Source organism: Trachurus trachurus, assembly GCF_905171665.1.
Source record: "Trachurus trachurus genome assembly, chromosome: 20".
In the NCBI taxonomy this organism is placed as follows: Eukaryota; Metazoa; Chordata; class Actinopteri; order Carangiformes; family Carangidae; genus Trachurus; species Trachurus trachurus.
In genome coordinates, this window is record NC_139911.1 from 11,109,767 (window position 1) to 11,125,602 (window position 15,836).

The 15,836-nt window shown below is 42.5% G+C and overlaps 1 protein-coding gene across 1 annotated transcript; it reads right to left on the reverse strand.

Moving 5' to 3' along the window:
• Positions 1-1,042: 1,042 nt before the first annotated feature.
• On the reverse strand, positions 1,043-14,603 carry LOC311003980 (cysteine-rich secretory protein LCCL domain-containing 1-like; the record flags this gene model as incomplete). Its single annotated transcript, XM_083995907.1, has 14 exons — positions 1,043-1,094; positions 3,494-3,627; positions 3,746-3,821; positions 3,924-3,996; positions 4,115-4,158; positions 4,297-4,427; positions 4,565-4,631; positions 4,720-4,780; positions 5,512-5,703; positions 5,792-5,892; positions 6,076-6,191; positions 6,306-6,438; positions 7,889-8,007; positions 14,340-14,603. 14 exons carry the CDS (start codon positions 14,601-14,603, stop codon positions 1,043-1,045), a joined length of 1,563 nt encoding a protein of 520 aa, XP_083852033.1.
• Between the last annotated feature and the right edge of the window lie 1,233 nt (positions 14,604-15,836).

The window sequence follows — 15,836 nt, forward strand, 5'->3', positions numbered from 1 at the left end:
AGGAACTTTTCCTAACAACCTGAGGTAGGAAAATATATATAATGCACAAAGAAACAGAGACAACAATACAATGAATTGCCCATTATAAAGACTGCAGCTTGAAAGAAAGCTGAGAGCTGGTAAAAAATATGAGCAGGTATATCTGTTGATTTACAATCATCACTCCCCCGACATACTGCATGAAATAAAACTGTTGCATAGTATTGTATTCTGTTTATCAGTGTCAAAAGGGAGATGAATAGATACGACCTGAAAACAACTTTGGGGTAGCTGCATCCAGCAATGCATGGTGAATTCAGGTACATCAGCTTTTGTTTTGTAAAGAGAATGACAACTCTGAGGGATGAGTGTACTTCCCGACCTGCAGGGAGTTTTAACTAAACCACATTATCTGCAAAAAAAAACAATAAAAAAAACAAAACAAAACCCATCACACCGGTAATTACATTAACAATACACAAAAAAAGAACATATAGCAGCATACTTTATAAATCATATCGATGTAAAGCATAATCATATAAAAATATATGTATAACAATCTGTTTTCCAATCATTAAAAAAAAATACAAAACATGACAACCTCTCCTGAGCACCAGTAAAAATGTGCCAGACAACAACAATGATATTCATCCTTAAGTGCCATTATAATGTTATATCATAGGACTTCTATAATCAGTATTCATACAGAGCTATTTGTTAAAAAGGCAATGGCACAAAGACACAATGTGTGTAATATTATTAACAGATATGTACAACATATTATTACTGTAGCAATCCATTCAGAGATATTTACAGTTTATAAAATTCCCCACTAAGGATGACGAAATTAAAACTCCATGTGAGGGAGAGCTAACAGGTTCTTATTGTGTATGTGTCAAGTTTTTGTTGCTGGGTTTACGCTGTCATGGAGACGACCCCTAACCCCTGGAGTGTAGCAAAGCCAGAAACATTTCACTCATTGAGTTTGACAACAGGGCTTGATTACCGCCTATTCAACAGCACAAGTGCACTTTCTGTTTGGCGAAGCCGCCCTCTGGGGCACTCAAATCACAGCGAACACCCGGAACGCCTTCCCTCCAGGAGGGTTTTGAAGGCTGCAGGGGAGAGAGAAACAAGAGGAGAGAGTCAACCTGGGTGCGGCATGTGTCAAGATACAGAACATGTCCCAGCCTTTTGCGGAGAGACGTAGATGACAGACACACACAAACAGATAGACTTCGGGGTTTTTACGGAGAACCGTCCGCGTCAGTGTGTTGTCTGACACTCCGCTGACAGATTGGACACAAACAGATAGAGGCTGATGCTCCCTGAGAAAACAGATAAACCGACCATTTTTACACAAACACGGGGGGGACTTCACGTGTTAATCCAACAAAAGACAGACATGTTGTGGAGTTAAAGCAGACAGATAAATGATGGGCAAGATAATAACAGACGCTAGGCATCTCACCAGAGTGACAAAGATAAATGTGGTGGAGAGAGACAGGGGAGGAGAGGAGAGGAGGAGAAGAAAGAGGGAAAGCCAGGAGACAGAGTGTGTGTGTGTGTCTCCCCTCTACACAGGTCATGTTGACAATAGTTCATTCTGAAAACCACAGAACAATTCAAAGTTGGTCCAATTTAATATCTGTAAAAAAAAAAAAAAAGGAACACACTCTATAGTATGTGGGTCACTTTTAGCTTTGCAGAGGCTGGTACAGACCTAATGCTGTTCTAAACTGGTACAGCATGGATTCAGCACGTGCTCTCACTTTATTGGAAACAGCAGAGTCTTATCAGTCTTAACAAATTCAAACTGACCAAAAAATGTAATTAATAACACATTTCTCTTTATTAATTCATATCCTAATTTAAGAAGTAGGAGATAGATACACACTCTTCTTGATGCAGAAGAGCTATATGACTACTGGTTACACACTGTGCATAGATTTGAATTGGGTGAGTACTTCATTGCACGGGTTAAGCTTCTTAACATTCCAACAGCCACTTTACAAACCAATTACGTCTCTTGTTTCCTACTCTGTGTTAGCACATGGGACCAAATAAAGTTGCCCACTCTCACCCCTCCCATTTGGAGTAGATGTGAAAGAACAGTGGTGTGATATAAACAAAGATATGTCTATATGCCGACAACGCAGCACTGTATTTGCAAACCTGTTATTTTATACTAAACTGACTTGATCCTATGTTGTTGTTTCCACATAATGCACACAACTGCACACTGCCGACATGGTCACTATGGCCTCAGTGATTGTATGAGTGCAAGGGTGGAACCACACTGTGACAATGCAATATTAAAAACATCCTGTAACTACAGCATCATCAAAGGTCATCCTGTGTCAAATCTCTCCGATGTTTTCAATCCTTTATTCTGATGATACATCTTTCTAAAAGTGTAAGAGTTTGGTTGGATAAGTCACGTAAGGTAACTTCAATATCAATAGCCTGTGAAGGGAAATGTCTAGGACTCATCTCAGATATATCAAAAATGAAGTTTCTGTCCTGGAGAATATACAGTGTGCAGCATCAAATTTTGACAGTTAACTAAACGTCCATCTCAATGTAACTCGACAAAATTATAGACTACAGGACTAGTGTTTGTGCAAAATATGTTTCTGTTCAATATAACCTAATTTTCACTGTTGCTTTGTTTGGAAAGACTGCATTTGACTTAAAATATGTGTCTTCACAAAAACAATGGGTCTGACACAGAATCTATTCTCTCTTTGTTACCTCATCTGGTTTGAATTCATCGACCATATCAGTGGGACTATGCGAAAGCTGTCTAAAATTTAATACGATATTGATCCCTTATGAGATTCTGTATTCTCAGTGCATGTGGTTTGGCCTCTTCTTTTTTGTCTTTATCTGAGTCACTATATTAAGCTTTAGACCTTTGTCCAACTGATGCCCCCATTTGGCTTTCTACCAAAATAACAAACACCTCTCACAACAACACGGAGATGCACTCGTCTTCTCCACTCTAATTGCCAAGCAATTAATTATCTTAAACGAGAAGCATGCTAATCACCCTCCCATGTGCACTGCATAGGAGATGTAATGAACTGCCTGCATCTTAAAAAGATTAGGTCCACGAGGGAGGGCAGAGTGGATAAATTTCTCTCTACCTGAGAGCCATTGATTTCTCATTCCTCCTCTGTGGGCCCCATCAAATTAACCCCTTCACTCTTCTCCCAATATCTGAGAAGAAATGCTGACATAGGACTAGTAATCTCCTTAAACAATTAATCCTATCGTGTACCACACACCCACTGATGAACACTGTGAAGTTGTTTTTTTAACGCCATATTGAATTTACCCCACATAAGGTGTTTATCAGTATCTTCAGCTGTGCTATTAAGTGGCATGGTGGGTTTAAATGTCAATTATACAAAAGAATTACAATTAAGATTAATTCAGTATGTGCTACTTGACAGCCTGACACACACCAAACAATGACTGCAGATTAGGCGTGAGTCATCACATAGCCTACCTCTCTGAGACAATGCCATTTTGGTTTGAGGCAGTGTAGTGTCTTCGTTTGTCCACTGGCATCACATCGATGTATCCACCCACATCGTTCCTGATGACTCCGGAGTGGACTGCTGCCCGGCATGTACTGGACTTCTACAAAGGAAAGGTAACATGGGAAGTGTTGTTTCATTTATGTCCATAAATTCATTTAAATAAATACAAACCATGAAGACATTTTTACTTTCAGCTTCAAAAAGAAAGAAAGACTTACATCAGAGTATATTCCTGTGCCAATCACTCTGGATATGTGTGGATTCTCCTCTACACAGTTTTTGGGGCAGTATAGCCTACAAAGAAAACAATTACACATTAGTAATGACTGGCTTTAACATAAACGTGGGAACCTTGTAGAAGAGAGTGACATGCAGCCAGACACTGCAGTTTCTTACCTTGGACAGTGTTTTGTGGGCCTTTGGTATGGACACAGCTGTGCAACTGTGGTCTCACATGTGATGGCTTTGACTGTAGGAAAGAAATAGTCAGTGCCAACAAACACAGCTGCAGTATGGCTTTTAATGAGCGATTTCATGTGAAATGTAACATATATGTAATTACAGTGTCACATTATTGTCAGACTGACCTGCGACTCTGGAAACTGTGAAGGAATTAGCACTTTGATACTTTCTGTCAAGAGAAAACACACAACACTGACGTGAAATGACATTATTTTCACTTAGTATCGTTATATTTGACCGATACTGCTGTCAAATACTGTCAGTTTGAGTTATATGTATAAATTTAATAATGCTATTATTGCCTCACCCTAAAGACTGGACCCCATTTTTGTTGGATTTGATGAAAAAGTCCTTTCTGCCTTGTCTGGTTACATCCATCCATCCTCCATCATTGTCTATGACACCAGCATGTAGACCAGCTCTGCACACACTGGATTGCTGCAAAGGAGAACATTTATGATTTTTGACATTTGATGTCTTACCCAAAGACACTTTTGACAAGAACACAACTGACAGCTCCTAATTGGTGTAATACTGAACCCACCCAAATCTGACAACACAACGTGTGTACTCACCATTTCATAGTGTACTGTCCCAACTACTTTTCCTGTAGCATCTAAGCACCCAGCAGGACACTCATATCTGTAGATTTATACAAAGAAATAAGGTGAAATGTGCTGTATACGCCATTTTGTGTTGATGATTTTATTACAGTTCATCTTAATTGTACCGATTGCAGGGCGTTCCTTTGCACTGATCTCGAAGCTTAGTGTCACAGGTCACAAGCTGAGCTGAAACACACAAATTAAAAGGTTTCTTGAGCCCTCATAACAGGAAGCAACACGCATAAACTGGCTGCACCGATGCAGATGAATAACATCTAAAAAGCCTGAGATGAGTGAGGCTCAGCGAGGACTTTTGTTGTGATGCTTGAAGAACCAAAGAGAAGAATTCCTGCCGCAAGGTTCAGGGTGGTCAGCAATACTCGAGGAAGTGTCTCAGCTTTCAAGTGCAGGCCCCTTGCACTGCGGAGAGGAAGCCATTTAAAAACCACAGCGAGCCCCTCTCACCCCTCAACCCCTCTCAGCCAAGCCAAAAGCAAACACACACTCAGGGGATCATGCTAAAATAGACCTCCCCTCCCTTCTCCAAAGAGTGACTTGCAATATTAAGTACACTTCAGAAACTGTCAAGGTTGATCAGGGAGATGACAGTTAAAGAGTACAGAAAATCAAGGCAATTTAAGATAAATTGCAAGAAAAATATTTCCGGTCAAAGCCTATTTTTTTCCCCTTGTTATCCATTATTGCTTGTTCAACACTGAGCAGGCAGTTATTCACAATTCTTTTGGTTTTAACCCAATTTTGAAAGCAGTTTTGCCTTTTTTTTCTTCTTTTTTTTTACACTATATATTGTCCTATAATTTTTACCACTCTGCACCTCCCATCCCTAAAACCAGATCCTGCACCCCCCATTTTGAGATGTAACTGGATCCAGAATAAACAGCTGAATGGCAGCTTACACATCTGCTGTGTGTTGACCACTTCATTCTTCTGCAGGTCCTCCGTGGGGGGCTTGGTGGGAGCTGGGGCAGGGAGACTTGGAGGCTCTGGTTTGGAGGGCCGGGACCAGGGCTTCTGCGGCGTACGGGGGGCCTCCTGCTCGATGAAGTTGTTTTCTTCCGTTTCCTCTTGTGTAGGATAAGAACTGTCATCTTAAAGTGAAGTCACAAATAGGTACAATGAGTAAAAATGTCCACAGGCTTTCTTACTCTGTCCTTTTGTACTTTTACTCATATATACCTTTGTAGCAGAGGTTGTCCTTGCAGCCACCTCCATAGCTGGGGGGACAGGCAGAGCAAGGGGTGCCATGTTTGTAAGGAGAATGCCCCCACCAGTTTCCCCTGTTCAGGTCGCATGACAATGAAGGCTTATTAAACAGAGCAGAAAACTGATATCGCATAATGTTTTGCAAACTAAAATGATACCACTGCATCAAAATGACACAAGGACAACTTGTTCTTTTGTAGCATGTATCTACACTAAGTCATGTATCTATGAAAGTACAACAAAACAAATGTGCTTACTTCGGTGAGTAGTTGCAGACGAGATAGACAGCTTTAGCCCAAATCTGTCCCCACACATTCATGTTGTAACACATGTTGATGGCGCAGCCAATGCGACTGCTGGTGGCCCAGACCAGCTATGAAATACAACCAGACAGACAATGAAAAACAAATTACATGTCTGCTTGTACAGCCGTTAAGTCACCTGAGTCTTTTGAATATACAAAATGATATGATCCTTTGGTCGTTACCTGTGTGTAATGAGTACAAACTGGGCCAGAGCATCTGAAGGGGCAGTATGGATTACACTCCTGAGGGTAAGAGAAGGTGTAGTCTTTCACTTCATCATACCAGGCCTGCACATGGAATGTGGGTGGACGATACCTGGAGAGATGAGTAACAAAAGATAACAATGTTCAAAGCAAAATCTCTACGTCTTACTGTACTGTACATCTCTGATGGTGTGGGAGTCGGCAATATGCATCAAAGCTCTTTTCTGCTTACTGAAGGTCCTCTAACAACAACCCATATGCATACATGAAATCTGGATGCTATCTGACCTTTGTGCGTGGGCTTACATTTAAATTACTGCAAAACTACCTACACAACAAATGAACGTTCACATAAATCCTTTCCAAAGCCACAAAGTTTATAAAAATATTTTTCCTAGCAAAGTCCTAGGTTCAAAATCTGCTTTGTTTGATACAGAATATGTATAAGAAAGTAATTGCAAAGCCATGTAAACACATCGGAGGCTGCTGTTCAGTCAAGCATGTGTGCTCTTTAAAGAAAGTGCAACAAGGACTGACACTGATTTGGCACCAGGTGTTGCTGGTTAATCTAATTAGAATCAAGTGGACGTCTCATCCGTGGAGTGATATGATTAAATGTGGAACAAGAGTCTCTTGTGTGAAGCAGCGCTGTCTTCAGATGCCCGGTGGGGAGGCTGACTGAGCAAATGAACACATGAAAACATGTAACAGTGTCTGTAAAGTGTGTCATTCTACTTGAGATGTAACCGGGCTCAGTTGTGTAACTTAACCAGGTCATGAGAGACTTAGCTATACAGACTTAGCTATATAAATTGTGTGTCAATTTGTTGGTGTTTTGACGTATTGAAATGCTACTACAAAATGTAAGAAGTGTCTTTACAGCATAAAAGCTAAAACATAACCTGCTGTTGTCAGGCTAGCTTGCAGTTGTGCTAAACTAAAACTCACATGTTAGCAATGGCTAACTTTTTATTAGCATTTTAATACACAAATAGAATTGCACAAAAATGGCAAACTGTGGTTTTATGTGATTTTATAAATATATTTATTTCATTAATTTAATTTTAAACCCATATTATGTCCTAGGTTGGCCTAGGTTGGGAAAGCCCAATTTTGGGCTTGCCCAGAGAATGCCCAAAAAGGCCGCCATATGGGTTTGCCCATGCGGGGCCTGCAGAAGTCTTGCCCTTTTGGGGCCCCATGAGGGTTTGCTGTGGGGAAGCTCCACTTTCACACTGGTAATGGGGCCCACAGTAGCTACAAATAGCTAATATTTTTCATAATTTTAAACTTTTTTAAATAACTAATGGGGAATAGGTAACTATGTGACTTATTGTATTTCTGGGGATTCTTGTTATCTTATATTCAGTTGCACAACATTTTGAGTGAGATGACTGTGCTGTTTGTGGTTTGTTTGAAGCAAATGTCTGACTATCAGTTGAGTCACACACAACAACTGCTGGTTTTAAACACCTGACATAGCCTTTTGTTTACCCTTTAGCTTTTATTAGATAAAACGTGTTATACTGTCTGTGGTCTATACATTTTAAGCTATTGTTTACCGTCCCCAGTGTGCTCCCAGGTTCTGTCCAATCTGTGGCAGTAAACCAGCAGGACCATGCTCCCACAAACAGGTCTCAGCCCACTCCTCTGCTGTTCGCTCCAACTCTGTGTCCCACACCTGCAAAGAAGACAAGACAGCAAACCAAAATGAGGTGGTTATTGGATTATAGGTGAAGAGTGGAGGAAACAAACTGAAATAAACAGTGCAATCCAATGCCGCTTAGATTGCTATTTGGCCATAAGATACACAGGAATGTCTAGATCCTCACTCCTGCATGGGGTTCAGCTCTCAATGTGATGTGAGGTGCTGTCTTATCCATGGAGTTAAGCCTCGGAGCTGCTGTGGCTAAGTAACTCCACTGATTTATAAACTAAATGCAAAACTACAGTATACTGACCTCTCGCTGCTGCTGTAATATAAAGAGCTTTCCGACTTTCTTACTTCTCTGGATGGGTTTTTTCCCCCTCGTAAGATTGGGTGTTATTCAAAAAATGCAAAAGCTGTTTTTCCTTAAGTAATACCTTCCATATGTCTCTAGTGAGATGTCTGGGTGCAAGCTTTTGTTTCACTTTACCTCTCTCTAAATTGCCCTCTCAGTCAAGTTTGGCTCTGGTTGGATACTAAGGGATCATATTCCCATTCTGGGGTTTTCTGGGAATGCAATGAGTGTCCTTCCTCTCTGCTGACCTAAATTCTACCATAAAAAATGTTAGAATAACACCAGCTGTAATTCTTCTGAAGGACACTGTATGTTCTTTTAATTGCACACCTTCACTTTCAGCTTTGGAGCGGGATGTCTAATGCACCAGGTTTCTATGAGAGACTTAATTAGTTTGCATGTGTGTGTATAAATGTGTGCGCACATGCACTGGTATACCAATGCAGGTGTCAGAAGTTTCCACATTTCACACATCGGGCCTGGAAGCAATACCTTAGCCTCTCTGAACTCTCATCCAATAACAGACACTAAAATAACTCCTTCACTATGACCACCACCACCTCCACCTCCTCTGTCGTCCATCACCCACTTTCAGTCCCAGCAGCAACAACTTCTGTTCTCTGCATTACACCAGAAACACGCAGCCACCTAACAACAGGATGTCTGGCAGTGCTGAAAATTAACTCTTGCCTCTAAGCAGGTTCTTTCACTCTGGTTTTGTTCAAATCAACCACACCCACAATATTGACTGACTCTCATACAGTGCGTTATGTCAGATTTCAGGACAAAGCCTTGAAGACCTGTTACGTAACCCAGCACATAGAACAGATAAACAGCTGGAGGTGTGGAGTATAATTTCCACTCATCTCGACACCTGCTGAGAGGGAGTGTATCTGCGGTGTCGCCACCTCATCTGTGGCTGCCTGTGGTCTGTCTTGCACAATATTGATAAATGATGACTGACAGGGCCGGGGCTAAAAGAGGAATCAGAATTTGTTTACCTGAAACTGTATCTCTGCTCAGAAATTACCTCTGTTGGCATTGAGTTGCAAATCAGTGTCAGTATGTCAGCATTGTAGCTACCGCTCCCTTTTTTTCGCTCCTACAAAAAGCTAATGATGCTGAAACAGAAACAGCAAAAAAAACAAAAGAACATTTAAGCCTGGTCATCATCAGTAGTAGTAGCAGAGTGAACCATGATTTCTGTCCACATAATCTTCCTCTTCGATTTTCTCGACAAGCGACCTCCTTGCCCTATAAAATAATCAATGTTTACACTGATAAGCAGAGTGGAACACATTATATTGAGCTGGGGTAACTGCCAAACGATCTGCTAACCACAGCACATAGGACATTCTGTACTGGAGCGGGGTCAACGTACTGTAATAATGCTTTTGACCATTAATGAACGGTTATAGGTCTGAAAACATTTATCTAGACCACAACTACAGTTAGTTTCCAGAGGAAAATCACAGCGATTCTGGCTATACGACGTCTCTGCTGAGGAATGTTACTGATTATGCGTTCTATCGCAGAGACATGATTTGTGATGCCCATGGAGTATGTCTTAAATTATGAAAATGCAAACAGTCTACGCTTCCAGTGGAGGAATTCACTCCAACGTCTTCCAACCTGCAGAGAGAGCAGGGCTCAGAGAAGTGACGACCGCGTTACATATGTTTCAGCTGTTGAATCTGGTACAGAGTTCAGCCGGCTTGTCAAGCTGCTGTTTGTACAGTTAGCCTAGCAGGGGAGGCCTCACAACCAAGACACCCCCGCCTCCCACCCACCCACCCAAACCGCACTTCTGCTGGGGCCTGTAAAGAAAAACACCTCCCTTGCTAAAGTCTTTCAGCACCATGCACGCTGCATTGTTTATTTCGCTTAACACCTCATTTGTGGCCAGTTTTTCTTCACCCCCCCCCCAGTCTGTCTTGGTCATCTGGTCGCATTCCGAAGGGTATGGAGGGGTACTTCCTTTGCAAGTTTGGGTTTCCTGTTCATAATCAATGGTGCATGCAGAGAAGTACTGAAAAGAAGGAGAAAGATATGGGAGTTGGAGAAAGTGAAGCTGAGAGAAAAAAAAGTCTGACAGAGCAGAGGAGAATAGGCAAAAGAATGGTGCGAGGATGAAGACAAGGAGTTAAAGGGGTGGTTTAATACAAAGCTGAAAGGTAAGGAAACTAATAAAGAATAATAGGCCTACTGTACAGTATATGACAATAAAACATATGTATGTGCTTTCCCTGCCCAAACTACCATGGAGTATAATGCAAAGTGCTGCCTATGTTTGCTGTGCCATTTTCTGTGCAGTGCATTCCAGCCCACATCAACTCACATCAAAGAACAGCCCAGCCAGTTATTGTAGACTGAACGTGAACAGGAAGCTGTCTCACTTAGTGGCACCATAAGTGAGTCAGACAAGTAAATGGTTGGGTTAGCCTGCTATTTTGGTTTGGTCTGATATTTGGCTTTATTTTATCTTGGAAATAATAATAATAACAATAAAAAAATGGTACAAAAATCTACCTCTAAGCTACAGCTCCACAAAAGCTCTCTGTTTTCTACATTTCCTTTTCACATTTCATTAATCAATAATGGTGGCTGCGGTGCTTGTTGCTGCAATCCAAGACCCTGGTGCTGGACACTAGCAGTGAGAAGCTGAAGAGGAGGAAGTCTTTTCCCCAGCCTTGCTGACACATCCAACTCCAGAATCAGCGCTCCCACAGTGGTTTTTACAGAAAGTTGTTGAGTCAGGAGCAGAGAACAAGACTTTGAGGAGCTCCTAAATGCAAAAGACATTCCCATCTGGACAGGATGCAGAGCTAAGATTTTGATTTGATCTATGGCCAAAGGGGCACTCGCCCCCCATTTTAAAAACACTGCGACCAGGAGGTGTTTTCCAGTGAGAGTATGCCAAGGAAAGGCAAAGAAGACATTAGGGAAAGTGTTAAGCCTTAACTTAAGGGATGTACGTAACTTCATGTAGGCATGACGCATCCATGGGATCACTGGAATTTGCTAATTTGAACTACATATGTTTTGCGCCCCTGCAAAGTTTTATGACTATGTCCCCTGAGGTATTTAGGAGAGGTGCTATTGAGGGACATTTACTGTAAGTGAATTTGGCACAGCAGCTATGTTTACATTCTTGGCATTACATTAAGCATGTTCAGCTGGGGCTTTGCACTCAAACAACTTGTTGCCCTTCCCGGTCTGTAATATTTGTGGGTACAATGCAGCCACTGCACACGGAGCCTGGCGACCGTCCAGTCTGGTGACATTAAGGTGGCATCTCTGCTATTTGGGATAATAATTGTTTGGTATCGCTGGAGCACGAGTCCGTGTGTGAATGGAGCACTCTCAGAGGCTACAGATACCACAGTATCCAGCTGCTGCTTTTTACGTCTAGAGAAGTCAGATGATTTATTTTGAGCACCTGTTTCATATCTCCATGGACACCAGCTGAGTGGAGACCATAAAGTAGACCCAGAACACATTGAAGAGTCTCCATCTTGGCTTGAGGGCACTAGAGATCTGTACAAGAAGATGAACAAAATTGCTGTGACAAAAGATGTTTGCACCTCTGCTTAATCTTTCATCACAGGAGTCTAATGATGACTTTGTAAATTAATGAATGAATTTTGCTGTTTAATTGTCTAAACCAGTTCTTCTACTCAGTGAATCTGCCCAAATACTATTTAAAATGCCAGTCCACATGCCCATAATTAAACATCTTAGATAATATTAACTGTTACTGTAGTTGAAACCTTCATTATGGTCTCATTGAACTTCACATGTTGTGAATCACAACAGTCATATTATCCAGCGTGATGAATTACAGAGACAGATATCTGAGGCACAACTCCTTCATCATCCTGTGCAGAAAAAACCTGTCAATACAGCTTCATGGTACAACCACAAACATCACCGCCATCAAGTGCAGCCCAGCAAGGCCAAGTTAAACATCAAGGCAGGTGGGGCCCTTTCTCCCAAGATGCCATCTGTTTGTCTTACAGGACTTCAAACACTGACACTTCTGTGTTTATACCTGTGGGTCAACATTTGAGTGAGAGGCAGAACTGCTGTCCCCCCCTACCCACACCCTCCACCACTACTGAAGCTTTGTGGATCGCTACAGAGTGTGAATGCTTATCCGGGGAATTTTTTGGGGCCTCTGTGTTGGATAATGACAGAATGGGAACGGAGCCATAGGGATAAGAGAGAGGGAGGCAGAGAGAGAGAGAGAGAGAGAGAGAGAAAGAGAGGGCAAGAAAAGGAAACAGATGAAGGGGGAGGAAAAAGGGGGATTTGAATTGATGTTATCTCTGAGTCTCTGTGATGATTGCCACAGAGGGTCACTCGGGTTATGGTTTCATACAATGGCAGACAATAACAGAGCTGATGGGCAAATGGCGATGTATCTGCACTAGGATTTGTGTGAGTGTGTGTATACAGCGTGTGTGTGTGTGCATCTGCATGCATGAGTGTGTAGGGAGAGCAGAGTAGCATGTCTATGAAGTCTTCCAGTACAGTGAAGCTGTGAGGTTTCTGAAAGGTGACAGCAGTTCAACAGAGAGAGGGGAAAATCTGAGAAATATGGAGCCCCTTTCAAAATAACGTACTGAAAATTCCCTTTACATTTGACCTGAACAGTCTGGTGCCTGAGAGCTACTGACATCAACAGACCTGCAAATAAGATTTAGGTGCTGTACTGTATGTGAACTAATCTTTGTCTCCTCTCACTGTGCGCCCCTTCAAATTGAATTTTTCTTCTCTTATTTTCCTTATTTTCACGACTTTTATTCAATCTCCTCATCTTCTTTTCAATTATTTTGACACCTGTTTCGCTCTCCTCTTTCTCCCTCTCGCTCATCTGTTTTTCATCACCTCTCCCTTCTATTTGCAAATCTCCTTCATCATCTTCACACCTCGACTTCTCCGTCTTTATTTACCTCCTGTGTTCCTCACTAACTTTCGCTCTCTGTCTCACGTCCTCTTGTTGCACGCCTCTCTCCATATTTCACCCCTGGGTGCCCCTGCAGCTAAAAAAAAAAACGGCCAACTGTAACAGGAGACAGTAGAAAGTAGCTGCTCACTGCTGGCTCAGCATTTCTCCACTAGAGTGTGCCTCAACCAGAAGCCTGCCGGGCAGAGCTTCACACACACAATCATACTCTCACACACATATAAAGGCTCCTCAAGTCCAACCTCTCAATTATACAATTACACAGTCCAGCAATTGTCCCCAGCATGAACTGTTTATTTGCCTTTACCATAGAATAATGCTGCCTTTTGTTCTGCAGCTCTTTAAGTGGAGATGAAAGGATGATAAAGCCTCATTATCCTCTGCACACTGTATTGATTTTTAACCTCCTAAGTGCATTTGGTGGCAATGTTCTGCGGCGGTCAAGCAGCGCCTACACATGTTGTGTATTTGGAAAACTTCCAGATCCGTGGAGCAGTAACTTTTTAGAAGGCGTGGTGTGCCTTGTGTGAGTATGTGTGTGTTTAGTGGTGGTGGTAGTGGAGTGGGTGGGGGGTGAGACAGCTGGTAAAACAAGCCCCGTTGCTGTGCTCTGATTCTAATTGCACTGTGAAAAGTGATCTGGCGCTGTACACACATGTGATGGCCAAAGGATAAAGTAAAACAAATCTGTTGAGCGTGAGTTAAAAAAACCTAGTAGTAATGTGATCATTGGCAAGTTGGTGGAATTCTTCTCTTCTGGCAAAACAACTAAAGTCACATGGGTGTGTGTTTGGGTTCATGTGTGAAGGTGCTTAGATGCTGGCATGCCGCTTACGAGTGAGCCAAGTGGGACGAGTGCCAGAGTGGTCTGGTGACTGGGTCAGTTCACTGAGCTATATGGCCCTCAAGTGTGCAAAAAAAAAAAGTGTAAGGGAGTTCAGAAGGGGGTCAGAGCATTTTTAAGATATATAAACGACATGAAGTATTAATATTGTACTATTGCAACAACAGACAACATCTCTGCGTTCCCAATCCACCTACCATATACTCCATGTTGGAAGCAGGAGGGTAGACCTGCCCTCTGAGCTTGTTGTGAAGGTCCAGGATGAGCTGAGCGTCGCTGTCAGTAATAGCCCTCTTCCCCCTCTGCTTGGCCTCCCACCAGTCCCCGTCTTCATCCAGATACTTGTCCAGGATCTGCTGCCAGCCGGTGGAGTTGGGAAGCATCATCATGGCGGTGGCCGTGTGGAGGAGCAGGAGCAGCAGGGACACGCCCCTCAGCCAGCGCAGGGATACACGCCTCATCTTTTTGGAAATGCCTGGTAATGGTGTTGACGGTGATCCTCTCAAATTCAAGTGGGATGGCTTGGTTTAAGTTGCGTGCCAGGGGCTGGCAATGGCGCCGCGAGGGGAGAGAGAGCAAAACAGGATTACTGGACGGACTGGAATTGGTGTTCTGTATCAAATTTGCTGAATAACTTGGGTCAATATTGAACTTGGTGAGGACAGTGCATTGGCTTGCAGACACTTGGTCTGGTGCAGAGCCACGGGTAAGCTCATGGGGTTCACTGAGGGTAAGCTGGCAGGCTGCAGATGACTAGTTCAAGAGTGGATGAAAGAAATCCCTACCAGTGTTGAACTTCCTTGAATACTTTACAACTTTTTTCCCTCCCCTCTTCCCTTAAATCATGAAGCAGGGAGGAAGGGCTGCTAGAGAGAACGCTGCATTTCAAATCACAGCAAGAAGTACAGCTATAATAACAAATGTAGTTCAGTGCTCAGATTCATAATTCATAATGTTGCTAATGTCACCACAATATTAAAGCCTAGGTATGAATAGTTTCAGCTTTTTGGTATGCATGCTGCAATGCTGACAGAGGCTGGTAAAACGAGCCAATACCTAATGGAAAAATGTGAAGAGTAATGCATATTGAAATAGCAATGGAGTGGTGTGATGTAATGTAGACTTTGGAAATAATTTACCTTTAATGAATTGGAATTGAGCCCGCTGTTTCAGATCCTGACAGAGACCTGGCTGTGAGAAAACTTCTGCAGCGAGAGGAAGAAGTAGAAGAGGGAGAAGAAGAAGGGAAGAAGAAGGAGAAGAAAATCCGCCTTCAAAGTTGCAGGGCTCAGGTGGAGCGGTGATGACTGTCGCTTGCTGCTGCCATGTGATATAATTCAAAGCTGTGATGTGGTCGCTTCACTCCCGTTTTTCATCTGTTTGAAAGAGAAACTTGGGTCTTTCTTCTTTCGGGATTCTTGCACCAAAGCTGCTAAAGCATCACTTATCCACATTTTATCCTCAACTTGGCTGCGCTTCGACAGTGCCGCCCCTGGCCACGCCTCTCCACAGATGGACACGGCCCACTTCACCTCATTCCAACACTTCAGCGCGCGTCCGGGACCGTGCGCGTGTAGTCTATACAGTATAATATAAGCAGGATCCCTCTTTTTTCCTCTCTTCAGCAAGTTAAATCTGAAACTTTCTGGCACAAAAACGCACAAAAAGTTTCTATTCTCCAGCAAAAACACACA